The following is a 26,914-nucleotide window of genomic DNA, read 5'->3' as shown; positions in this document are numbered from 1 at the left end:
CTGAATGACAGAGTAAAGCAATGGGGTTAATAAAAAAAAAAATTTTCAAATCAGCCAGACCTGAAGTTACATGAGTTCTACCTCTTGACAGCCAGCTGTTTTACCTTAAAACAGTAATTTTACCATCATGGATATATTTTCACAGGGTTGTAACGACTGAATATTAGGGATATAAAATCCTCAATGTAGTGACTGACACTCCTCGAATATTAACTTCCCTCTTTGTGACCCCTAAATAAACGCATTTCCCAGCTGTACTGGCCATTTGAGAGCTGGCTGCTCAGCACGCACACCAGGACTACGTGAGCCCCGGGTGAAGAAGGGAGACACTGCTCCTCCCTGCCCTCTGGTGGCTCAAGCACCGCCTGCAGCCAAAGCACAGCTAGAACAGGGCTCCGTCCTGGGGCGCGGACTTACTGGGATGGCACTAAAGGCAGACCCCATCTGGGTGGTGGTGACAGTGGCGGTGCTGTGGCAGAATCCTGGCAGTGTCCTGGCACCTTTACCTCACAGCAACTTCTCATCAATTCTGTGAGCTACACATACCCATCCAATAAATTCATTTTCTCCTTAAGTAAACAAAGTCAGTTCCTGTTGTTTATAAATAAACAAGAACCTGAACTAGAACACTTATAAAACTAGGAAAAGTAAATATCAGTGCCATGAAATTATTTTAATATCTTTTTCTCCATGACTGAATATACAAAAATAATGGAAGTAATGTATTCTTCCGCTGTAAAGATGGGTGGAATATGTCAAAATCCACTTGCTGAATTTTCTTTAAATAGTCTTCTAGGGCAACCTGCAAAAGAGAACAATGGTCACTAGCGCATAGAACGAACGATTAAGCCTTACGAAACTAAAGAAAACTTGTAAGTATTAAGGCTATTTTAGTTTCCCTGAGATGGTCTTCTACATACTAAGAATTTAAATGAGAATCTTAAAAGGGAGAGAGAAAGACATCTTTTAAGAAGTTTCTATTAGGTCAGTAAAACAGGATCATAGAGCTAGGACTAGAAATATCAAGCCAATTCTGATCACAATTTATAGCGTGCTGGTCAAAATTAAAAGTGTGCTAGTAAAAGATTAGAGAATTACTGTTTGCCAGCTCTTATTACTAGATTCTGTAGAACACAAAGGGGCGCTTCAATCAAGGAAAATGATTCCTACCACAGTCACCCCCTGCCTAAGAAAATGCACTGCGCCAATGGGGAGCTCAAGTTGTTTAAAAAAATTATTTTGTGAAAAAGTTTAATGGGTCTCCATTCTCTTGCTAGGAAATGATTTGTAACCAGGAAGAACAATCCCTAAAAATGTCACCCATGCTTATCCCATCACACAAAACTTGACAAAGCTTTCAGTGGAATGGGGGGCAGGATGGAAAACACTGACAGTAGGCAGTGCTCTTTATTTTATGGTTTTCAGTTATTTTTGTTAATTTGTAATTTTTCTATTTCAGAAACTTATTATACTACCTAGTTTTGCCCTGCACAATTCTGAGGCATCATTCCCTTCTCAGCCCATGTACAGAGCGCCCCCTAGAGTTCTGCAGTTCAGTCTGTGATCCAACAGAGATCACGCTGTGGAATCTGTATAATATACATGCAGATGAGCAAAAAGAAAATAAAAGGGATTGTATTTTCTCCCAGACTTTTTTTCTATACATTTATGAAGAGATGAGTGTATGTGCAACAAATTCAGTAGGTACATTTTAATATACCTAAACTTTTATGTATGTACGTCAGGAGGTAAGTGCACTGAATGTGTGCTCACCTGCCTTCTGTTTTATTAGCAAAAACCTGGAAACAACCCAGAAGTTCTTGGACCCAAAAAATAAATAAATAAATAAACTGTTTAAGTACTGAAATATAATGCTGTAGTAAATGAATGTACTATAGCTAGATGTAATAACTACGGATAAATCTTATAAACATGGAGTGTGTGTGTAAAACTTAGACATAAACAGAAAATGACCTATTTTTATAAAGCTAAAATCAAAACTAAGCAACATATTGTTTAGGAATTCATAAAATGGGGAAAAGACTTTTTGGAATAAAAGCAAGATAATAAGTACAAAATTCAGATGGCTACTTAGGGGAGGAAGGCAGGGTAGGGGAATGAGAGGGGGAAAACTCACGAGTACAATTTAATGGTGACATTCTAGTTCCTGGATTGAGTGGTGAGTTCATGGCTGTTCATTATGGTATGCTTTATAATACATGCATACATATATGAGATATAGATATGTCATGTTTATTTGTAGATATAAAACATTAAACATTTTAAAAGCGAATTTAAAAAGTTTTAAGATGTTTTAGTATATTTTCACATGTTCTCTCTTTAATTAGGGAAAAGTTCATTTTAACTGCTTTTTTATCACTTAATATATTATGATCAACTTTCCATCTCTGAAAATTCTATTATGTTCATTTAAATAGTTTTATAATATCCAATTATAAGGAACAGTTAATGCCTGGATCCAACCTCATACTATTGTGATTTAATTGCTTTGGGGAAGGGGGAGGTCCAACGCTGTTTTGGTTTTCTTTCTTTTTAAAGCTCCTGAAGTGATTCTAATGGGCAACCCGAGTTGAGAACAACCTTTTTCACAGAAGTGAACAAAACAAAGCCCTTAGCCTTCATAGAGCTTAACTTAGTAAGTTAAACAGGTGGTGGCATATCACCAAATAACTAAGACCAAATAACTAAATAACCATTAAAAATGGTGATAAAGAACAATATTTGTTGACATAGAGATGCCTGACACCCCTTTTAAACAAAAATTACATAAGTGACTATATGAACATAAAAAGTCAAGAAGGATGAACAGACATTATCTCAGGAAGGGATGGAATCGTGAGAGGATTCTCATTTCCTTTGCCTCCTCCTATATTATGTGAACATCTAAGATATTAATATATTACTTTAATAATAATAAGTTATTTTTATATATATGTATATGTACATATATAAAATAAGTATACCCAGTAAAGAAACAAAATAATTTCAAATACTCAGATCTGAGACCTAGGATAGAAGATGTGAAGGGATAAATGAATCTTTAAATAAATTTTAGGGAAAAAGGCAAAAGAAATGTTTTGTACTCTAGGAAATACAGGAGTTTGCAATTTTCCAAGACCACAAATCTTTGAACCTCGGTTTCTATCTATATAATTAAACAAACCATATCTCAAGGTGATTAGGAATAAGGTAGGAAATGACAGCTCAGAGCCTGTCCCTAAAATAGGTGCTAAATAATTGGAAGCTACTGGCTGAACCTGAACCTGGCTACTTATCAGAGTCACCTGGGGAACTTTAAAAAAAATCACAGATTTTCCTAGGAATGTACCCCTTCTCAGTCCCAAGAGTCTTATTTACTATGAAGACCGCAGGAATCTTTTTTTTAAAGCTTTCCAGGTCATTCCAATGCACTGGTTTGTGAACCACTGTTTGGTGACCAGTGCTACCATATGGTCACTGTGGAGAAAAAAATTAATGGACTAATAGTAATACTTAGATAGCTGTAAGTAGCCTAACAATCCTGAGGTTGTTCTCCTGATTCACATTTTACCTGTGAGTAAACTGAGGAACACGGTGGGAAACAGTCACGACCATCACCAGGAGCAGTATGTAACTAACAAAACAAAAACAAAAACAAAGACTCCAAACTGAAGAACTGCCCTCGGAATGTAATAAAACAGAAAAAGAGATCATACACATCTGCTTCACTAATTAAACAGTGTTCTCTGTTAATTTACTTACTGTCTGAAGAAAAGCAGGAAACGCTTTCACAGGAACACTTTTGTGGAAGGACCTAGCCTGAAAAGGAAGACAAAAGGAAGCTGGTTTGAAATATAAATATTTCTGGAAATAAACACTCTCCCTCTGAAAATGAACACAAAGCAACACCAGCAGTTTAATAACACGGCTAGGGCTCCCTCAACAGCAAGAAAATAGATCTCATCTGCTGATTAAGATTAATTTCCTCAGCCTAAAGGACTCAGGAAAAAGTACTATATGAAGAATTCCATCCTGTCTTAGCTTTGGCATTTTCCAGCTGCCTTATGACACCTTACAACTTGGGCCTCTAGCTCTGTGGTAAGGAGTAAAGGAAGAAATCCTTGTGTTAGCAAGTCCCAACACCTCCCTAGCTTAGATGATCATCATCTAATGGTTAGAGGAATATAAGGCCCTCCTAACTGATCTGTTTTTCCCCACCTTAAATTCAGTTCACCCAACCAGCCAAATTAATGTCCTCAAGTCATCGTTTTATTTTTGCTTTCTTTAACTTAACTCCCTGATACTTGAAGTCTCAGCTATTCCCCTTGGAATTCAAAGAACTCCAAATTTGACTTGAACCTGAGATGTATGACCTAACTCCTCTGGTGTATGAAGCCCTGATCCACTCATCATCCTGCATTTGCCAAGTCCACTCTTGTCTACAGGTCTTGGTTTATATTGCCCGATAATACCTCTACTTCTGACTCACTTAGCCCACTATACTCTGGTATTACCCTCAACCATCTAGTAAAATTACTCTCTTCAAGATCAACTGAGATTGCGAACCACCATCCCCATCTTTTCTCTCCAATCTCTCTGCAGCTCACAAAACTTTAATATTTCCCTTTCTTAGAATGTTCTCCTCCCTTGGTTTCCAAGACACTGACTTTCAGTTCCCCCCCTCCGTTGATCATTCTTTCCTTCTCTTCCTCCATAATAAATAGCCCTGCCTCTTCTATTTAAGAAATGGAGATGGACCTCAAGAGTTCTGACCTCCTTTCAAAGTCACAATCCTCCATTCTTCAGTAGCCCATCTTGCTAAATATCCTCTAAGTCATTTGCCTTTAATGATGTCCAACAGCTAGTCCAAAGTCTACTGATCAACACCTAGCATACTATTGCCTTTTTACTGTAGTCTCTGAATGGCCCCATCACCATCTACACTTGAACTCTGTGCAGCACTCAACTTTTCTTTTCCTGATCTTACACAGTCCAATTAGTTATCAAATCTAGCTGATACATATATAAACTTACACATACATACACGTAGATAAGCATCTGCCCTCCCCACAATCAGACACTGTCTTCCAATCCCAAATTCTCTCATCCCAAACACTGCTGGCAGAGTTTTCTAGGGTGCAACACTAATGTCACTGCTTTACTTGATGACAATGATGATGGGAGCTAACTTATATTTACTTACTACATGCCAGGCACTGTTATAAATCCTTTATATAAAGTCAACTCATATGTTCAAATCACAACACTTTGAGTTAGGTACTAAAATGATCCTTTCTTACAGATGAGGAAACTAAGGCACAGAGAGGTTAAGATCACATGATTAGTAAACAGCAAAGCTAGGATTTAAAGTCAGGCTTCTGGTTCCAGAGTTTGAACTCTCATCTACCATCTTCTACTACATCTCAAAAGCCACCAAAACTCTGTAATTTTTCTTCAGTCATCTCTTCCAAACCCATTTTCCAGGACCTTATTTCACATAATCTAAAAAGCAATCGTTTTCAAACTTGGCTATTAAAAATCATTTGGATATTTTAATTGCTGGCCCTACCCCAGGTTTACTGTATTGGTCTCCATGGGGCACAGTCTGAGAATTTGTATTTCTTAAGTGCCTTAAATGTTATCAGCTGGGGCTATTCAGGTTCTAACAAAGGTCCAGGGGTTTTCTCCTTCTACAATTCTGTAGTGTTCTCAGATCTTACCTAAAACTCTGCTACTTTTAAGTAATTTTTCCTGTAAAGTTCTATGTAGTTCTGTGCTAGATTCCTCAGGAAATAAAAGATGATTAAGACAGAGTTTTACTCTCAAAAAGCTTACAATCTCATTACTTATTTAGTATTTCACAAATATTTACTGGGTGCCTAAAATAGACAGGCACTTTAGATGCTGAAGAATATAGCATAGAAACCAAACAAAGTCACTTATATTCTTTGGGGCGGCATTAAACAAAAAAACTTGTAACATGTCAGGCAGTGAAAAGTACGAAGTCAGGTAAAGGGACTGAGGGTGATGGAAAGGGAGGATGTTATTTCAGAGATGGTGGCTAGGAAAGATCTTTTTGCTTTCTTTAACTTAACTCAGGGGCCATGTTAGTGAGTTATGATCCTTTCTTACAGATGAGGAAACTGAGGCACAGAGAGGTTAAGATCAGTTAACCTCTGGTTAAGGGGCCAGTTGGTGAGTTAGTTAACTCACTAACTGTGGGGCCATGAAAGGGGGAAGGGGAGGGAGAAAGCCTTCTGATCAGAAAAACAGCAAATACAAAGGCCCTGAGGTATGCAAGTAAATGACATGTCTTTCAGATCCACTGAAGCTTAAAAAAATGGTTCATAAAAAGAACCAGGAAAAAAATAGCATCATAGGAATTAAGGAAATAGAAAGTTTCCACCCAATCTTCAGGAGCCACTGAAATAAAGGCATGATTCAAAGAGAATCAGGAAGGAGCAGCAACACTGAGAGGAAGGACAAAGCTTCAAGAAAGAGGAGGTATGGTAACAGAAGACAAGCCACAGTTTGAGAAGAGATGAAAAACTCACTCTTAAGAAACAGCTAATGATTGGCAGGAAAATCCAGAACCAGTTCAGAAGCCAAGTCAGAGCACCAAAGGAAGAAAATGTTAGAAAGTTTCAAGGAGAAAAACAATCAATGGTATCAAGAAGCAAAAAGAATTAACACAAATAGGAGTTATAAATGCCCCTAATGTGGCAATAATATTATTATTTACTAGTGATGACTATTAGAGCAGGCAGGATGGAAGCCAAATTATAGCAAGATGAACCATGCAGGGCAGTGAGGGCCTGAGGTGACAATGAATGCAGAACACATACTCAAGAAGTTTAACTGGGGAGGAAAAATAAGCCACAGACGGGCCCACCAGTCACCTGTAACTTCAGAAGACAGTAGCAACAGACAGGAAATAAAAGGGGCAAGTTTTCAGAGAGGCTGACTGAAAACACCAGCTTTGTACTACTGAGGATGCACAGTTCTGGGAAAGCTGGGCAGGCAGCCCTGGCAGGACAGGACACCCTGTCCCCTGAGATTTAGGGACACAGTGAGGAAGCGGGGGCTTGATTTGCTCAGTGAAGGGTGTATTCATCTGCTGAGAGGGAGAAAGGAATTTTTTTAAAGTTTACAATTATCCCTGAGAAAAATTCACCAGCATTTCAATGCAGATGGAATAAAGATTGCCAAGGAAGGATGGCCATAACCATGCTCTAGGAATAGCCACTTCAAGAAATAATCATTTCCTAAACAATTTTGCAAAAAGAGGTTACTTACATGGTTTAGATGCACATGTGCCTGGCTGGCAATATCATAGATCACATCTCTCACATTTTTATCTTGGTTCTTCCGTAGAAAATCCTCTTGTGAAACACCATGCTGTGTAGGACAATGTACACTTAATTAGGAATCTAAAAGCTTAAAATCTAAAAGCTAAAAAGAATCTAAAATCTTAAAACTAACTCAGCTCGAGAAAAGCAGGTATGAGAACAACATGTACAGGACAATGTCTATTTTGTTTTAAAAAATGTATGTATACTTACAAATGTGTGTGTGTAAACACACACACACACACACACACTCCTGAAAAAATATATACAACAAGATGTAGGTAGAACAAAAATATAGAAGCAAAAAATAAACATTTAAGAAATTTAAAAGAACAGACAATAATGAATCTCAGCAAACAACCAGAAAACAGAAGTTCTCATATATAATATTGTTTTTTAATGGGTTAGTTCCTCCTTTAAAATAAGAACAGGTGAAGGTGAACTCTAGGAATAATTATGGTAACTGCTTAGAAGGAAGCAAGGCATCAGCATGAAGCTACACCAAGGGAGCTTCTCCAGACCTTCTCACTCCAAGCTTCGCTACAGACCTGAAGTGCCTGACTGATAAAATTCTGACTTGATAACTCTGGAGCAAAAAGCAATAAGAATTCAATTCAAAACAAGTTACTTAAAGAGACTAAGCAAAGAATCAAGAGATAACATTCCTCCCCAGATTCCTGAATAAATTATTAGAGGGAACAAATAACAGCCTTACCAGCACACAAACATCCATGGGAAGGAGCACCCTCCTTCTGCTACCATGATAGGGCGTGGCTCTCAAGCAAGTGACAATGCCTTGTGCTTTTCCAACATGACTTGCAACATGATCTGCATGAAGGTCCTTTACACCTACAATTTTAGAAAGTAAACAGGTCTGCTCTTTTCTCTTTAAATGCGTAACAAATTAATAGAAGTACTTTGGAGAAATCACCTTAACATGTAAAAGCAGGTGTCTACCCTGTGTTTAATATCTGAAAAACAGGATTTATGTGAGCAAAACTGGGCATAAACACACAGATTGTTCACTACAGGTTTCTGAACCTCCATTTTCAAATAAAAGAGTTTTCTTAAGACTACAGCACACCAAGAGCACATTTGGAATTTTAATCAGTTATCCTGAAAACACATTACAAGTCTTCCATTTCTTCTTCTCAATGCAATTTCCATATGACCTCATTTTAAGTTTATGCTTAACAAACATTCTGCTTTTCACTCCCTCCTTCCACTGTGTTGGCAAACATGTCCCCGAGTATTAAGGCAGAAAAGGCCTAGGAAATTCAAAAGGGACTTGTGTTATTTCTTAGGGTGATGAGAAGATATATTACATTCTTCAAAAGAGATGGAACTGTCCTTGGCCCAAATAATTTCCCCATTATAATAAGATCTCAACAACTCCGAATAAAGTCAGATAAGGAACAGAATCATCTAAGTTAGTTTAGTTTACAAAAAAAAAAAAGGAAAATTTTAAATCTCATAAAAACTTTTAAAAACACAGTTTTATTTTTTTTCTTTTTCTTTTTTTATATGGGCAAGTATTATTGACAAGGAAGGAAAAGTCAGGCCATAGGCCTTCCAAATTGTAGGAGTTGCTTAAAAGGTAAAACCATCTGCCAATTACCAGATTATTATTAACAGCATTCCCATGAGGTAGCTCAAGTACTTTTATGGGAGCCTGAGTATTTTGATTAGTCTGCATGCCAAAGAAAGATATATATTCCCCTTCCTGCTAAAAAAGAAAAGCTGTTCCTTTATAGATGATTCAAGAAAAAGCTTCAGTGTTAAAATGTCAAATTATGACAGAATGAAGTTTGAAAGTTGTTTTCCTTGAAAAAGATTAGTACAAAATAGAAAAAAAAACTTACCCAGTACTTCCAGTGTTAAATAAAGAAGAGAACTCTGCGTGTTTTCAGCATAATTTTCTAGTTCCTGGATATTACAATATGCTCTGTCATCCAAATTTTTTTCCTATAGTCAAACAAAATGCAAATGAAGTTTGATGAATTGTCAATATTTTATTAAGGCAATATTTTTTGCTCTAAAGACACAATTTTAGTAAACAATAAAGATTAAAATTAAATTATTAAAGACCTATACATTCAATATTTATAAATCATCCCTCAATAAAATACCTCAGGAACAATCTCAATGCACAAAGCACCATGGACATGGGGTCAGCTTAATTTTTAACTCCTTCAAAAACCAAGGTATCATGAGAAACCAACATAACTGAGCTCTAACTGAAGCCTCTTCAGACATTTTCTTAATTCTAACAACCCCCCTCAAAGGATAAGGAATTAGTACTTTTTCATTTTTGCAGATGAAGAAACTGAGTAATGGACACATTAAGTAATATGCCCCAGGTCTCATAGCTAATAAATAGTGGGATAAGACTCAAACCCACATATTTTGACTGTTAAGTCCATGCTCTTAAATAAAGAAAAAGTGCCTAGAATAAGAAAGATCATAACCAGGCACCCTCTCCCCTCTAAGAATGTAACAGGATTATGTCAACACTATATTCTAACAAAAATCTGTACATCTTAGTGTAAGAACATCTAGCCACTTTTATAATATATTTAAAAAGACTTTACTGCCAAGGTAATACATCTCTTCCTCCTTTTTTTTTTTTTTTAAATAAGGAGAAAATGGCTCCAGCAGTGATCCTAGGAAAAATATGTCCAGATCTTGAAATTTTTTTAATTGAGGCATAATTCATAAAATCTACCCTCTTTAAATATACAATTCAGTGATTTTTACTATATTCACAAGTTGTGCAACTATCACTACTAATTCCAGAATGTTTCATCACCTCTAAAAAAAACCCCATATCCATTAAGCAGTCACTTCCCATTTTCTCCATCCCCTTATTCCCTGGAAAACCACTAATCTATTTCTGGTCTCCATGGATTTATCTGTTCGACAATGATAATACAGGATCTGGCTTTCTGTGTCTGGTTCCTTCCAATTAGCATGTTTTCAAGGTTCATCCATGTTGGAATACCTCATTCTTCTTAAAGGAAGAAATGATTAATACTATTCCATTGTATGGATATATCACATTGTTTATTCATTCACTGGTTGACTGAGTCATTCCCACTTTTGGACATCATGAATAATGCTGCTATGAACATCTGTGTACAAGTTTTATGTGGACATATGCTTTTACTTCTCTTAAGTATAAATACAGGAGTGAAATTTCTGGATCTATGGTAACTATGTGTAACTTTCTAATGAACTGCCAAACTGTTTTTCCAAAGGGACTGCACCATGTTACATTCCTGTCAGCATTGTATAAAGGTTTATAATTTCTACACAACCTCTTCAACACTTGTTATTATTTGTCTGTTTTATTGTAACTGCCCTAATGGGTGTGAAGTGGTAGTTCACTGTGATTTTGATTTGCATTTCCCTAATGAAAAGATGTTGATTATGTTTTTAGGTGCTTATTAGTCATTTGTGTATCTTCCTTGGAGAAATATTTACTCAAATTCTTTGCCCATTTTTTAAATTGGGTTGCCTTTTAATTGTTGAGTTGAATGAATTCTTTATATAGTCTAGATACTAGTTCCTTTATCAAATATGTTGTTGCAAATATTTTCCTCGATTCCATGAACTGATTTTTCACTTTCTTTAAGTTTGTAATTTTGATGAAATCCAATTACCTATTTTTTCTTTTACTGCTTATGCTTTTAGCATTGTACCTAAGGAATCGCTGCCTCACCTAAAGTCACAAAGATTTACACTTATGTTTTCTCTCAAGAGAGTTTTATAGTTTTAACTGTTACATTTAAGTCTTTAATTCATTTTTAATTAGTTTTTGTATTATGATGTGAGATAGGAGTCCAAAATCATTCTTTTGCATGTGGATATCCAGTTGTCCCAGCATTATTTGTTGAAAAAGTTATTCTTTCCCCAGGGAATTATCTTCATACCTTGTTAAACATCAACTGCCTATGAATATGTGGGTGTATTTCTGGACTCTCAATTCTATTCCATTGATCTATATGTGTATGCCCTGCCAATTACTGTAAGTTTGTAGCTAAGTTTCAAAATCGGGAAATGTAAGTCCTCCAATTTTGTTCTTTTTCAAGATTATATTGGCAATTCTGGGTCCCTTGCAATTCCATATTAATTTAGGGTCAGGTTATCCATTTCTGCAAAATAGGTAGCTGGAATTTTTATAGGGATTGTATTTAATCTATAGATTAATGCATGGAGATTGGTCCCAGTCCTTTACTTTTAAATATCCCTCCCTACACTTGCTACCACCTTCTTCTTATTCAGATAATTCATTGTTTCTTTGACAGTCTATTCTATTAATCTGGTACTTGCAGTCTAGTTCTATTAATCTGGTAAGAGCATACTTAAAAAATTTATGCTGAAGGTGATCAGACATTTGAAATCCTTATTTAAGTGATGTCTTAATGTTAAAATAAAAATCTTTTCAGAATAAAAATAAACAAATAAATAAATATCCCTCCCTATAAATGTGAAATGTTATTTTCCATTAAACAAAAAAGTTATCTCTGTCCTGAGTTCTCTACTATTTTTTGCCCAACAGACACCTGAAAAATAGATTTTCTTAGTGGTAATTAACTCAATAGGTCAACTGAGCAATTTTTTAAAACACTGAGGTCATTATCTCTCATTTTGGCTTATATTATTACTACTATAGTCTATAGTTATTAATAGACTATACCCAAACAAACTAAGCAAACCTACATTTTCATGACAACACTATGTGACAAGTATCAGACTGGTGAGGACACTGAACAAACAACGCGTCACAAAGATTACACAAGTGGGTCCAGGCCACAGAGCAATTTATACAGTTGGTTGGAACTGGAACTTGATTCTAAGAACTTAGTAGATGATTTAATTCACTAGAATAAAACTGCCAGACTTTCTTTATTCCCCCTACTATTTGGACAAAGATGACAGAGATGCAAGCACTGAGTGTACATATGTGTATGACTACTCAAGTTTTGATATAAAGGGATTATCTGTAATTAAAGGTGTGATAATCATATTGTGGTTATTTTTTAAGTTTTTATCTTTTCAATATACATATATATTTGCAGATCAAATGACATGTGTAGGGTTTACTTTACAATAATCCAATGGGATTTAGTGAAGGGAGTTGGCAGAATACAGATGAAACAAGATTGTACATGTGTAATAGCTATTAAAGCTGGTGACAGATACATGAAAGTATACTACACTTTACAGAATACATATTATATTCTCTACTTTTGTATAAGTCTGAAAATTTCCACATGGAAAAAAAAACAAAAGAGAGAGTGTAGGTATGCACATGCATTCCAGGCAGTGATAGAGAATGGATAAAATGGCATAGTTCTCTAAAAGTTTCCTTCCTCCAAAATACACACATATTAAAACATTTCTCCCCTGAAGAATTAGCTTTAAGGATTAAAAAGAAAGAAAAAGCATAAGACTTGAGCAATTTCAACTTACTCTTTCATCAATGATTTTCATAAGCCATCTTTTAGTCAGATTATGTCTTTTAACAGCCTAAAAAAGTAAGTGTTGCAAGTTTTTAAAAAGTACTAGAATGACTTCTGCAGATCTGAATAAAATAAACAAACCAAATACAAAACTAAGTAATGGAATATTAATAATAAATCATCATCAGATAAACAGCTGTGTTAAAGAAATAACAGGGAAAAAGATGTCCCTAGAAAACATTTAAAAACGTTTCCAACTAAAGATAATATATCCAAAACATTTCCACTACTCTCTCTTTTTTTCTTATACTATTAGCAAGTTAACAATTCCATTTTCAAAACAAAAACAAGATTTAAATAGCAAGCTTCACTGTTATATGATGCATCCTGACCTCTATGCTTACTACACTCAAACTTTTTTCCAAAGCCTAAAGGTTCTGTTTATTGAAAACAAGCACTTCTCCATAAATGAAAAGAATAGTTAAAAGTAGAAAGAAAATAATCTTCAGAGTACAGTGTTATCTTGGCAAGTAAAGACACTCTAGTAAGATAGAGCATACCTAGTGACCAGATTTTGATCTCTAACACCATTCCCTCCAAAGGAAACAGGAACTATAGAGAATGGGTGATTCCAGAGCTGGAGATTCAAAATGATCCTGGAATATTTACTATGCCAGACACTAGAAATTGCTCACAAAATAATGGGGGTACATGTCATAGGATACAGGAGCAAGTCTGAAGGGGCTCCAACTGTCCAAATCTGGGATAATTTGAACATCAAAATAAGTATAGGAATGAATTGTTAACTACTAGATAAAAACAAGAATTCATGAGGAATTATTTACTACTGAAAAAAAAAGAATTCAGGAAGTATGGACCAATAATTAGTAAACAAATAAATATAGGAGTTTTTTGCTTATACAGCAGACTATCAAGTGCCAACTGGTAATGTGGACAGAGTACTAGAATTGGGAATTATCATTTTGTAATCATAATGGTAAAGACTGAACTAGACAAGAATCATCAGTGAATGCTAAGTTTAGCGGAAATTGATAAGGAACAGGATATTCGTGTAGTCTTAAAGTTAACTAATTGCAAGGGAAATTGTAATTATACAGTGGAAAAAGCAGGCAACATGTTGACTAGGTGATGAAAATTAACAATACCAATGAATGACAAATGGACAAAGTGTACCCCCAGATGTGATACACTGAGAACATAACACCCATGCAGTATTCTGGCCAAGAATGCATAAACCATATCTACTCATGATGTCTGAAAGCATCAGACAAATCCAAAACAAGGAATTTGTTTTTGAAAAAAGATTAAAAGTTGGGGGGCTAACACTTCAAAATTTCCATGTCATAGAAGACAAAGAGAAGCTACAGAAATGTTCCAGATTAAAGTAGGCTAAGGAGACATGACCACTAAATACCTGACCCTAGGCTGGATCCTACACTGGAGGGAAAAATACTATAGTGGATATAGTGGACGTTACTAAGTCAAGTGACAAAATTGGAATATAAATGGAAAATCAGATGAAGGTGTTTTATCAAGCTAAATTTACAAAAGCCAGTGACTGTTACGGTTATATAAAAGAATACCCCTATTCTTAGGAAATATTAAAGTATTTAGGAATAAAGTGCCATGATGTATATAACCTACCCTCAAATGATTCAGAAAATTATGAGTATGACAATACATGCACACAGACAGTGCACATGCACAGATGACTAACAAATGGGATAAATGGTTAATAACAGGTGAATCTGGACAAACGGTATTCTTTGTACTTTTGTGTTCTTTGTACTATTTTAAATTATGTGACCTTTCTCAAAGTTTGAAATTATTTCCAAATAAGTTTAAACATTTTCTTGCCAAGTCAACACTACATATATTTTCACAATTAATAAATATGGTAGTAAAACATAAAGTCTTAGGAATATTCTATACTTCAACTAAGACTCTGAGATGTCATTGATACTAAAATGTAAAGGCTAGCGTGCTCATCAGTACACACTGAGGTGACAAAGGGTGGAAGTGCGGAGAGCAGGCAGAGCCCACTTTGCCAGGCAGAAACCTAACAGAAGCTAAAAGGGCTGCACCTTGGTTCCGGAGTAGTGCTCTCAGCACTACTTCTATTGCTCAGCAGGACTCCCTACAGGCCTCTTTCCAGTCTCAGGAGGCAGCTTGGGATTCCTCACTCATTCAAGAGTACTGATTTTGTTTTACTTTTGTTCGCATCCGAGTGGTTGGGCATGTTTGTAACCACACCATCAAGGACCAATCCTGGCTCAATAAATAATTAAGCACTAAAAAATCAGACTACTATTTACTCAAGGCTGAAACTATACAGCTGCAGTTCCTTGACCACAAAACATAGTTCTTCTGCTTGACTGAAGGAAATCAGAGATTACGGCAAAAAGTATTTATAAGAAATTGAAAATCCGCTAAATAAAATATCATCAACCGTGTAAATAGAAGCCAAACAGAATAAAAACGCTGGCTACAAACATAAATTCAACCTGCAACTAATACTAATATACAAAGAAATAGAGATGTCCATATAAATGTATAAGAAATTGTAGATATGCAACTATTTTATACCCTAAAGACAGCAATGAAATAGTGTGACAGAAAAGTGCTCTCTGGACAACACTGCCACTCAGTGTTTCCCTATTTAATCTTTTGCAGAACCTGACATTCTTCAAAGAACCAACGGAGAGTATTACTGGGCTGTGGTATAAATAAGTGCATGCCCTAGCCAAATGCTGAGAGACAGGGAACATACAATGAGGACAACTGCTCTGAACACTACCTGCTTCTTTCAAATGTTCATATTAACCTTCTGGTCATATCAGAAAACTGGCCAACATTAATCATCAGAATATAAGCAGCTATTAAAATTAGACAAACTGGCAAACACATAAACATTCTGTAATTCAGATATGGCTTTTGGTCTTTTTAAGAGAAGACATTATTAATTTGTGTTAAAGAATCTCTGATCTTCCATGACATTTCCTGACAAAGGCTGGAATCTTCGATTTAAGTCTTAGCTTAAACTTCTGCTACAGTGAAGTTTCTGTGTAAAATAATAAACAGAAAGAGTTTCTGGATTTTACACAAACTTTTCTCTCAACTGAAGTCACATAGGTTTGAGGTTCCTACCGTGAGAAGAACAGAGGTAACAACTAATCTAATACTCACAGCTTCCCATCCACTTTTTCTTCTCAGTCCCCGTGGAGGGGCCTGGTTTTCCATCCTTACTGGGGCTCTGTGAAGTCAGTCGGGGGCCTGCCTCTGCTGGTGTGCAGACCTGAGAAGAGGTCAGGTCTGTCAGTGGCTCCTGTCACAGAAACTGTCTTCCGGCACTCATATCACAGTGGGGAGACAGAGCAGTGACGAAAGGCACCTTATTGACTTTCTCCAGTCATAGTTTAGTGTATTTCTAAACTCTGCGTGGCTCTATGAATGAGGGCTCCACAGCCCTGCCTTAATGTGAAACTCCTTACTACATACATCTAGCTAGACAAATAATACTGTAGCCCATAAGTTTCCAGCCTCTAAAACCTAAAACTCACCAAGAAATAGGCAATTCTATCAAATTAGACAAGGTAATTTAGTGTGGATGTTGTGTCTAGACAATCGTGGGAGCAAGTCTCCCATCACAAAAGATCAGCACCCGTTTTCTCCAGCCTGGCGTATGACCAGAGCACTGGAATAAGGAGCTGCTGGGCAGACAGCAGAGAAATTAACCTGCCATTGCTTCAAAATATGTAAGGCTTAAATTCTGCATCCAAATATGTGGAAAATAAATAATTTATAACATAAAGAGACTAGATTCCTCTTCTTTCCTTTAACAAGGAAATACACGAAAGGTCTGTGCAAATTATTAGCAAATAATTTTAAATTCCTCTGTCAAAACTAATATAAATGTGAACATTACACAAACCTATGAATATTTTCAGGACAGAGTCTTCATCATCACTACCCAAATTGTGTATATCAAAGGTATGCTCAAATAACATTCTTGCAAATTAAAAGCACTTTTTTTTTACCTTCCACAGTTCAATGGCCACAGGCTGAGGTGGTGGACTGTCACAGTATATATCATCCACAGTTTTTTTCCAAAACTGCATTCGCATCAGTCCAATTGTTTTCTCAGAGACCGAGTCCTTAACCTGTAAACAAGGCTTAAAAACTTTATTAACTGCACTGTTGACAGTTTCAAGACCAATTATTGGTGCCTGCATAATCACATAATTCAAACTAATTTAATTCAATAGATTTTTAAAAATTTTTCCTTGAAGTTATATATCAGTTAAATTGTTGTAATTATGAGTTTCCTGAGTAAAAGTTGCAAATTATTTGGTGCTTATTCAAACATTTTTACAAAGTCTGCAATCAAGTCTGGAAAAATAGAAAATATTCTTCTAGAAATAAACTGCAAGAATAAAACAAAGAGTCAGGGGGGAACATTTAGATTAAGAGAAATTTAAGAGATCAACCAGTTGCAACATCTGGACCTTATTTGAATCCTAATTTGAACAGAGACAATTGGGAAAATATGAACACTGGATATTTCATGATATTATAAAACTACTGTTAAATTTTTAATATATAACTATGTGGTTATTTTTTTAACTGAGTTGTCTTTTCATGATATGTACTGAAATATTTACAGATAGAGAAATTTATCTGAGACTTACTTCAAAATAACCTGGAGGTGGGGATGGGATGGGTGGGGATAGAGATGAAAAACCATGATTGGCTTTTTGAGTTAGTAACAGTTGGAGCTGGTTAACGGGCTTATGAAGGTTCATTATTCTACTCTCCCTAATTCTGTGTATGTTTGAAATTTCCCATAATAAAAATAAATGGAAGAGAAGGAAAACAATCCTCACTAGATTAGTGATGGAAAAAATACTTTTATGTCTGAAGATAAACCTAGGAAATAGAACCAGGGGCTTTTTAGAGGAAACAGGGAAGGGATTAACACTTATCAAACATCTACAAGTACCAGGCCCTGTCCTAGGTATTGCCCCAGAGATTATCTGATTACAATCCTCACAACAAGTAACAGCAGTAGTTTATCCCATGCTCCATATATTCACAGCTCTGATAAGGGAACCAGGAGGATAAGCAAAAGACTGTGGATGAGGGGAAGGGCTGACTGCAAAGGGGCACATGAGGGAATTTTGGGGGTGGATGGGATTGTTACGTATCACAACTAAAATGGTGAATACATGATTCTATGCCTGTTTCAAAAACCTATAGAACTGTAAACCAGAAAAAGGAATTTCACTGTATGTACATTTAAATAAGCTCACTCATTCATGAGTTTTAGGAGACTATTTTTAAAAGATTATTAAACTATCTCCCTCATTCACAACTGATTAAGAATGGCCTTGCAAGATTCAGGCAAGAATCACCAATGTACACTTAATCTAGGAGGTAAGTTTTTTTTAACTGAGATATAACTAACGTAGAACATTATATTGGTTTCTATTGCACAACATAATGGTTTGATCTATGTATATACAACAAAATGATCACAATAAGTCTAGGTAACATCCATCACCACAGTCACAAATCTTTTTTCTTATTATAAGAAACTTCAAGATCTACTCTTTTAGCAACTTTCAAATATACAATGCAGTATTATTACCTACTGTCACAATGCTATACATTACATCCCCATGACCTATTTATTTTATAACTGAAAGTTTGTACTTTGCAACCACTTTCACCCATTTTCCAACCCCTTCCTCCCACCACTGGCCATCGCTGATCTGTTCTCTGTATCTATGAGTTTAGGGAATTTATTCTTTAGTTTCCACAAAGAAATGAGATCATACAATATTTGTCTCTCTCTGACTTATTTCACTTAGCATAATGCCTTGTGGCCCATCCATGCTGTCACAAATGGCAAGACTTCCTCCTTTTTTATAGCTGAGTAATATTCCATTGTGTATGTATATGTTTTTATATATATTTATAAATATGTATAAAACAAACTATGTGTTATATTTATAAATATATATATGTATATATTTCTCTATCCATTCATCCATCTGTGGGCACTAGGCTGTTTTCCTATCTTGGCTATTGTAAACAATGCTGCAATGGACAAAGGATGCAGATGTCCTTCAAGTTAGTGTTTTCATTTCCTTCAGATAAATACCTGGAAGTAGAATTGCTGGATCATAAGGTAGTTCTACTTTAGCTTTTTAAGGACTCTCCATACTGTTTTTGTAGTGACTGCACCAACTTACATTCCTACCAACAGTGCATAAGGCTTCCCTTTTCTCCACATCCTTGCCAGTACTTTTATTTCTTATCTTTTTGGTAACAGTCATTCTAACAGGTGTGAGGTGGTCGCTCATTGTGATGCTGATTTGCATTTCCCTGATGTTAGTGATGTTGAGTTAGTACCCCCTGTTGGCCACCTAGGAGGTAAATTTTGATGAGGTCTCAAAATGTCTACTCACATTTAGCAAGGAAAAAAATACTAACATCTTCCCTGGTGACTAAAATTAGTATCACCAATAAAAGGCAGATGGACATTTCATGTTTCCCTGTGATTCTCTGTAAAGAACACACATCACTTAGGTAATATTAGGGTACAAATGCCTATATAGTCATGACAAAAAAATAAAACTCCAAATGAGGAACATTCTATTTTTAAAAAGGAGCAGCATTGTTTTAAAAATGTGAGTGTCATAAAAGACAGGCTGTGCAGATGTTCTAGATTAAAGGATGCTAAAGAGACATGAAAACTAAATGCAATACATGATCCTAAACTGGATTCTGTACAAAGAGGGAAAAATACAACAAAGGACATTACTGGGTCATTTGACAAAACTGGAAACCAGATGGTAGATAAAATAAAAGTATTATATCAATGTCAAATTTACTCAAAATTGATGATCGTACTGTAGTTATAGAGGAGAATACTTTTTATCTTTTGAAATATACATTCAAGTTTTATAGGGATAAAGTCCATGGTGTTGTCAAGTTACTCTAAAGTCATTCATAAAAGAAAAAATAAATAGACAAAATGATAAAGCAAAAAAGGCAAAATATTAACAAGAGGGAATATGGGTATTCTTACTTCTTTGTGTGAAATTATTTCCTAAGAAAAATTCTGTTTTTTCAATGGTCTTGGTGCTGGGTGAGTCTCTTAGCATATTTAGTGCTTAGATCCTGGTGGCACATAGTCTGTTCTTAAAGCAGTAAGAAGACATGCTGACTAAAACCAAGAGATTACGTCCTTTTCTGCTCAGAACTCCCAGTGGTTTCTCATTTCAGAGTACAAGTCAAAGTGATTGCAATGGTCTCTAAGACCTTACTTTTCTGGCCCAGGTACCTCTAACATAATCTCTTCCCTTGCTCTCCCTCCCCCCTCTGCTGTACCACACTGGCCACACACACTTGCACCTCAAAGCCTTTGCACTTGCTGTTGCTTCCATCCAGAACACTCCTCATCCACATATCTCACTCCCTTGCCTCCTTCATATCTTTGCTCAAATGCCACCTTCTACATAAAATAGGAATCCCTGCTATACCCAGCCTTCTCCATTCCCCTTAATTTTTCTCCAAAGTGTTTGTTTCCATCTAACATATTAAACAGTACTTGTTTGTTCCCTGAATGTAGGGTTTCTGTATGTTTCATTTAGTGCAATACCCTGAGACTTAAAACAGTGCCTAGCACATTTTAGACAATCAGTATTTGCTGAATGAATGAACAAAAAAGACTGTAGGCAAAACAGCAGCAAGATAATCCTACAAAGCGACAGAGAATTCAGGGGAACCCTAGGGGGTTTACTTATTAAAAATGGAATTTCAATCATTTTAAAGTTATAATTAAAGATCACAACAGGGACTCTATTGCTAAACTGTGATTGACTTAAATGCTAAGGTATAGTTCATACATGAAAAAGGTAAAAAAAACATAAAAATACACCAAGGAAAAATGCCAGCCTATTGGACTCTCCAGATTTATAGTATCTAACCTCAATTGTGCCCCAGTGCTATCCTTACATCCTTTTATGCATTCTAGTTTGCTTCCTATCACGGTGACCAGAATAGACTTGCCAGCACTTGCCACTCGCTTCAAGCTTCACACCTCCCTGCTCCCTCACTCATGATGACTGACCTCTTCATTTCATTTACTGAGAAGGTCAAGGCCACTCCACTTTTACCTCCCTTATATCCATCCTGCATTTCAATTTGTGTTGTAGCAGTACTTGGTCTTTCCATTTTCAGAAAAGGAAGGGTCTTTCCTGCCTCTGTAATTCTTTAGACAAAAGTGATTTAGCATGACCTAAGGTCTGAGTTCACTATAATTGCCTCCATTCCCCATTTAACATTAAACTAAAAACCTCAATTTAAAAAGTGCTTCAAAACTGCTATAAGCAGTAATACTGTGATTAACCTATTCAATTAATAGACAAATGTACAATGTTAATTGCATAGTTTCATAATATTCTTAGAAAAACAACTAAAATTCCAGAATGGTATTTCCAGAAACATTAAGTTCATTAGCTAGCATTTTTTTGGGGTGGGGTGGGGATTGAATTGTTAAGCCTAAACAGCAGGAGAAATTGCCAGCAGACCTTCAACACATCTAACATATAAATTACAACTATATTTCTTTATTGTTCATCATTAAACACATTTTGCCAAAATCTTTGCAAATAATTTTTAAAGATATTTTAATACCAGCCTGTGCCAGTTCCACATTAAAGGCCCTCAGCGCAAAAGCAGAGCTTCTGGATTCTGTAGGGAACAGCAGAGAACATAAATAGCCTTCATAATCTCGTTTCCTATAACAAACAGGCAAAAAAAGATAGTTACTTTTCACTTTTCAAACTGCACACACAAAAATACTAACCGTATTTAATTAAAAATGAGGCTTTAATTCAGAACAGGCCTGAAATTTCTTATCTTTCAAAAGAAAAAGAAATTGGCTTGACAAAGTTCTCACTGGCTAAGTCAGGGCCATGTGAGCATCCAAAAAATAGTGACAGATTGTAACAGGGCGCCTTAAGCCCATAACAATGTAAATTAATGAATACATAAATGGGAAGAGAAGGAAAAACATGACAACCAGTACAATGCCAACTGATAAATCTAGAAGATATAATGGAACTTTTTAAATCATCACTTGGTAACTATAGCAGTAATAACTGATTCAGGCAAAAATTATCAATGTCTTAAACTGGTAAACAGGCAGAAGTTTGACAGAAACAAGATATTTAGAGTATTGAAGTATCTCCTCACAAATTACATCTTATTAACTGACATTCTTAAAATCAAATTTACAAGAGAGAAATCTCAAAGACATCTTCTCATGTAATAAAATGTTCACACCACAGAATCAGGATAAATCAACATCATGTGCTTCATGACACAATACTGAAAAAAGCAGAGAATCACTTCTAATATTCCTGCCAAAAATGTACAAATCACGAAGGAACATTAAATAAACCCAAATTGACAGAGATTCTATAACTTGCCTGTTTTCTTCAAAATTTATCAAACCCATAAACAGTAAGGAGAAACTGTTCCCAGACGGCTAAGACAAAAGAGATATGACAACTAATGGCGCACATGATCCCAGATGTACTAAAGACAGAATAATAAGCAAAATCAGAGCCTGTAGATTAGGTGGTAATATCTGATCAATCTTAATATCCTGATTTTGATGGTTGTACCACAGTCATATGGGAGAGGAACCTTGTGTATTAACAAATACACACCAAAATATTAAGGGGAGTAATAGGGCACCATGTCTACATCTTATTTTCAAATGGTTCAGAATGTTAACAATGAGGGAAATTTGGAAGAGTATATTGGAGCTCTGTGCACTGCCTGTTAATTTTTATGTAAATTTGAAATTACTTCAAAATAAAGAGTTAAAAAAAATAAAGTCCTCACTACATACATTCGAGAATGACTTAAGTATAAAGTACTTAACAGACTGCCTATCAGCAAAGGCTACTTTCATTGTAATACACTGGAATCTCATAATAACATTATTTCCTATAAAACAGTATTCAATATAAAATGGATCCAACCTCATTCCATGGATTTAAGAACTGAAGTTCAGACTACTCCCACTTCCCAACTGTTTCACATTTTGTTATGTGCCTAACAGATAACTTAAACCCTGCCGAGCCATGCCCTTCACTCCCCAACTTCCACTTGAACAATATGTGGGAAAGGAGATCATCAATAGCAATCCTATCACAGGACAGCTCTCCTAAAAAATCTTACCATAAACTGTTTCAGCTACAATCAAACAGTAGAGGTGAAAACAGCTCTCTATGTCTTAAGCTTTTTTTTTGAAGTGACATAACCTCAAGATTTTATTGTCCTCATAATAAAACAAAATATGAAGCTCAGAACTGGACTACTCGCCCTTTCTCTTATTTCCTCCCAGTCAAAATGCTTGCATCTCTAAGCAGCCAGCATTCTTCTGAGATCTGCAGTTGGGCTCAACACATTCATGCCTCAGCACAATCGTCGTCGTAGTTTTAGGCTGTTTCTGGAAAATCAGCTTCGTCTGCCCGCCACAGTCACTCTGTCTCCTGTTGTAACACTTTTGAAGAGAATCTTGCCCTTTCTGTACTGTGTCACTTTGTGGGGCTGGTGCTTACTATACTTCCTACAGAAAGTCTGGTAGCTTTTAGGAAGGCTAATCATGTTTTCAAGAGCATTATTATCAGTTCAGAAAGAAAGAGCTGTATTTTATACCTTTAAATACATATATTTTATATTTTTATTTTACTATTAAAAGTCTCCGAACTTCAAAGGTATTTAACACACTTGGAAGTTAATATTAAACAGTGAGAAAACACTAAATAGGAATCAAAACTACAATCTTAATTACTATCATTCAACTAGTTATTGACAGAATTGATAACAGCCACATCTATTTCCTAATTTGCAAAATGAGGCTTGATAATGTAACTGTTTCACATCTCCTAAAAATAACCAATATGTGAAGTATTTCAAGTTTCTTACATGGAAATGAAAAATGAAATGAATAAATATATAGCAGAATAGCAGCAACCTTTGGAAGATAAGATTTTCTACATAGCTACGGGTTTTTCCCTGTTAAGGAAAAATAATTAAAATAATAAATTAATTTTTAAATTTTGGTTGGAAATCTTTCTTAACAATATTACCCATTTCTTTACATCAAGTAAGACATACCAATTATTCAACCATTTCATCACTCAGGATTATTGTTATAAGTATCAATATGGTATACAAGGATATCCTATGTTGCTAACCAAGGTACAAGTTACCTGAGAACTGTTCCAAATAGTGAGAAACGCCACACTATGATGGCTTTATACAGCAGCAAGACCAATAACATTTCATTTATTCATTCATTCATTTGAACATTCATTCAGTACCTACTATATATGCCAGACATCATGCTGGACACTGAATATAGGCACAGATTTCAGCCTAACATGACTAGACTGGCATATGAGAAATAAGCATATCTGCCGTTAAGACTGCTGTGCTAGTTCCACAGACCTCTGCCATCGAGGCACAAAGGAAGTGGTTCTGTTAGGCAGAAAGACAGACATGAGTGGGATGAAAACAGGGTGGGTCCCACCAAGAACCGGAGTTAATCAGATAAAGCCAGAGAGCCAGAGATAACTCAGAGTTCATTCAATGAAGCCAAAGGGGACCAGGAGTGACTTGAAGGGCACAAACACTCCCCACAGAAAAAGCCTCAAGAGTACTAGCACTCTCCAGATGAAAAATGTCAGAGCGCAGCCCATGTCTTCAATCCTCCAATCAGATCAAGACCTCAAGGCCAAAGACCATCAATCAAGAAGTTCTCTACCCTGCCAAAAACCCCACTAAAAAAACTCACAGTAACCAGCTTGTCTGTCTAACGTTAGGCCCACTCTGTCTGTCACAGAATATAATAAAATTTTGCTATGTTGACTTTGTTCTTGTTCTGATTTCCCTGCATCTCCAAACCTAGTTCATCCCCAACAGTTCACCAGTGAGGCTGGAGAACAAGTGCACTCCCAGACATCACTAGTAGCACCTCTTGATTAAAACACTAAAAAACCAAACCCCAAGAAGCCTATGTAAATTAAGTTTCAGATTTTCCCAGAACCTTAGACTTCTAAGAGAGCCCTGACTAGCTAAGCTCAAGTAATGGCCTGATATCTTTTCTGATATTTGGAGGCTTGCAAAAGGTACATGTTCAAAACAACCCTGAAGAAATAGTTTCAGAAGCCAAATCTTGCAAAGATTAATGGACAGTTAAACGCTAGAAGTTCTAATCTTTCAAGTTTCGCTTTTATTTTACAACTACTTATTGAGCATTTGTTACGTGCCAGCATTTTTCTATACACCATTACGTTTAAGCTTCATAGGCAAGCTGTAAAGGAGTAGAAAGTTACAAATGAGGTATATAGCTGAATATTAACGTTAGTAACTTTTGCAAGTTAACAAAACTAGGATTAATAAACTCCAAGTCTACCTGCAAAATCCAGGTTTTTAAATAAAAAATCGCTAGAGTCAATGGCCTCCATTCCACTCAAATTGCCAACATGGACAGATTAGCTAACCATTTGTAAATATGTATTTGAGAAAGGCTGTGATGTGACAGCCACAGACTATTAGTGGAAGAATATATGAGATCAGTAAGAGTGATTATTCACTTCTGGGTAGGAAAGTGATGACATCACTGGTGTCAAAGAAAAACTGCACTGGACAAGTGGCTGTGGGTGGTATACACTTCGGTAATTTGAATTTTTTATAATGAAAAATGTTAACTAAAATATATAAAAATGAGTAACATTTTAGCAGTTTTGGCTTTTATAATTCTTAATGCCCTGATTTCCACGGATGCAACAAATAAGGTGGGGAAGAACGTTATTTTAAAAAGTGATTAAAAACAATACAAAACACTGAAATGCATGAGAATTTTGTTTTATTTTGCTATATTTTGCTGAAATGGAATTCAAAAAAATTGTATTTACTAACCCAATCAAATCCAAGGTAGTTTAATGATTCTAGCACTTCTCATAAGTCCTTGAGACCAGGTACTTTGAGCCTTTTTGCTACTGTTAGGAATCAAAGGCGGAGGGCCACGGGGACAGTGCAGGGTGAGGTGGGGTATGGGGTGGGGAGCCATCGGTCTCTCAAGTCAAGCCAGGATTCCAAGGCAGGGCCCTGCCCAGATGTGCTGGGTGACCCGATCCACCAAACTCCACGAATGAATGACCGCAACTCCTAAGTGTCGGCCCTTTCCAGTAGTTACCCTGACTGAATGGGGCTATTCTATGAACCTCAGGTAAATTCCCTAATCTCTCTAAACCTCCATTTCCTCCTCTATTAAGTGAATTAAAATGGCTTATATTGTATTTACTGTGCTCTTGCTTTGTGCCAGGCACTTCAAAATGCTTTAGTCTTCGTAACTCTATGGTCTGCATTTGTCCTTCACAACCAGTAATGCAGAGCAAGTAAATTTCTGGTAAATTACTTTATACACGGTCTCACATAAAGTTAGAACTCCAAGTGAGTTACTGTTTTAATTTAAATTAATTATTGGCCGCCTTTAAATTTTAAAAAATTTACGCATGCAAAACGTCTAATTAGGTAAAAATGCAAGGTCAGGCAAGGTGACAGACGGAAGAACTTTGCTGCAGTTCTGTGACCGCTGTGAAGGTTCCTGCTGCTTCGGTCCCCTCCCTCCCGGCCGCACGCGCCGCGGTACGCGAGGAAGGCGCCGGTGCGTCCGCCCTGCCGGCCCCGAGTCCCGCCGCGCTCCCCCGGCCCCTTCGGGCCGCTCTCCGGCTTCCCGCCCAGGCAGGCCGGGCTTGCTCACCGCAGCAGCTCCAGGCAGTAGCGGTCGGTGCCCGAGGCATCTCGCCCGCTAGCCGCGGCCACGCTCCGCCCGGACCGCGCGGGCCCCGGGAGCCACCGCGCGCGCGCCCACAGGCCCCGGGGCGGCCGGCGGCGGCCAAGGCCGGGGATGCCGAGCAGCCGCGAGCCGCAGGCCGAGCGGAGGACGGAGGCGGCCATGACACCGACGCGCGCGCCCTCCGACCCCGC

At 36.6% G+C, this 26,914-nt stretch overlaps 1 protein-coding gene and 1 pseudogene across 5 annotated transcripts; both read right to left on the bottom strand.

Moving 5' to 3' along the window:
* Positions 1-652: 652 nt before the first annotated feature.
* On the bottom strand, positions 653-26,914 carry NDUFAF6 (NADH:ubiquinone oxidoreductase complex assembly factor 6). 5 transcript variants are annotated; one of them, XM_036995607.2, is made up of 10 exons: positions 26,688-26,913; positions 21,543-21,642; positions 16,873-16,995; positions 12,825-12,881; positions 9,212-9,314; positions 8,065-8,198; positions 7,297-7,398; positions 3,763-3,819; positions 3,572-3,634; positions 653-802 (listed from the first exon to the last, which is right to left on the bottom strand). In XM_036995607.2, exons 1-10 carry the CDS (start codon positions 26,882-26,884, stop codon positions 674-676), a joined length of 1,065 nt encoding a protein of 354 aa, XP_036851502.2. In that variant the 5' UTR covers positions 26,885-26,913; the 3' UTR covers positions 653-673. The 5 variants fall into 5 exon arrangements, with proteins under 5 accessions (XP_036851502.2, XP_036851505.1, XP_036851503.2 ...); XM_036995610.2 differs by having other exon boundaries at positions 21,539-21,642; positions 26,688-26,827; XM_036995608.2 differs by lacking the exon at positions 12,825-12,881 and having other exon boundaries at positions 26,688-26,914.
* LOC118967872 (large ribosomal subunit protein eL42-like) lies at positions 21,649-26,680 on the bottom strand (annotated as a pseudogene).

The sequence above is a fragment of the Manis javanica genome, chromosome 2, assembly GCF_040802235.1.
Source record: "Manis javanica isolate MJ-LG chromosome 2, MJ_LKY, whole genome shotgun sequence".
Classification (NCBI taxonomy): domain Eukaryota; kingdom Metazoa; phylum Chordata; class Mammalia; order Pholidota; family Manidae; genus Manis; species Manis javanica.
Note: the sequence above shows the minus strand (reverse complement) of the source record. Positions and strands in the feature narration are given on the sequence as shown.

Excerpts from the sequence above, each read along its gene's own strand:
- NDUFAF6 (XM_036995607.2), bottom strand. The coding sequence starts at position 26,884 with ATGGCCGCCTCCGTCCTCCGCTCGGCCTGCGGCTCGCGGCTGCTCGGC. Across the intron at positions 21,643-26,687 it reads TACTGCCTGGAGCTGCTGCG|GAAACGAGATTATGAAGGCT; the intron begins GTGAGCAAGCCC and ends TGTTTGTTATAG. Across the intron at positions 8,199-9,211 it reads TTTAACACTGGAAGTACTGG|GTGTAAAGGACCTTCATGCA; the intron begins GTAAGTTTTTTT and ends CTAAAATTGTAG.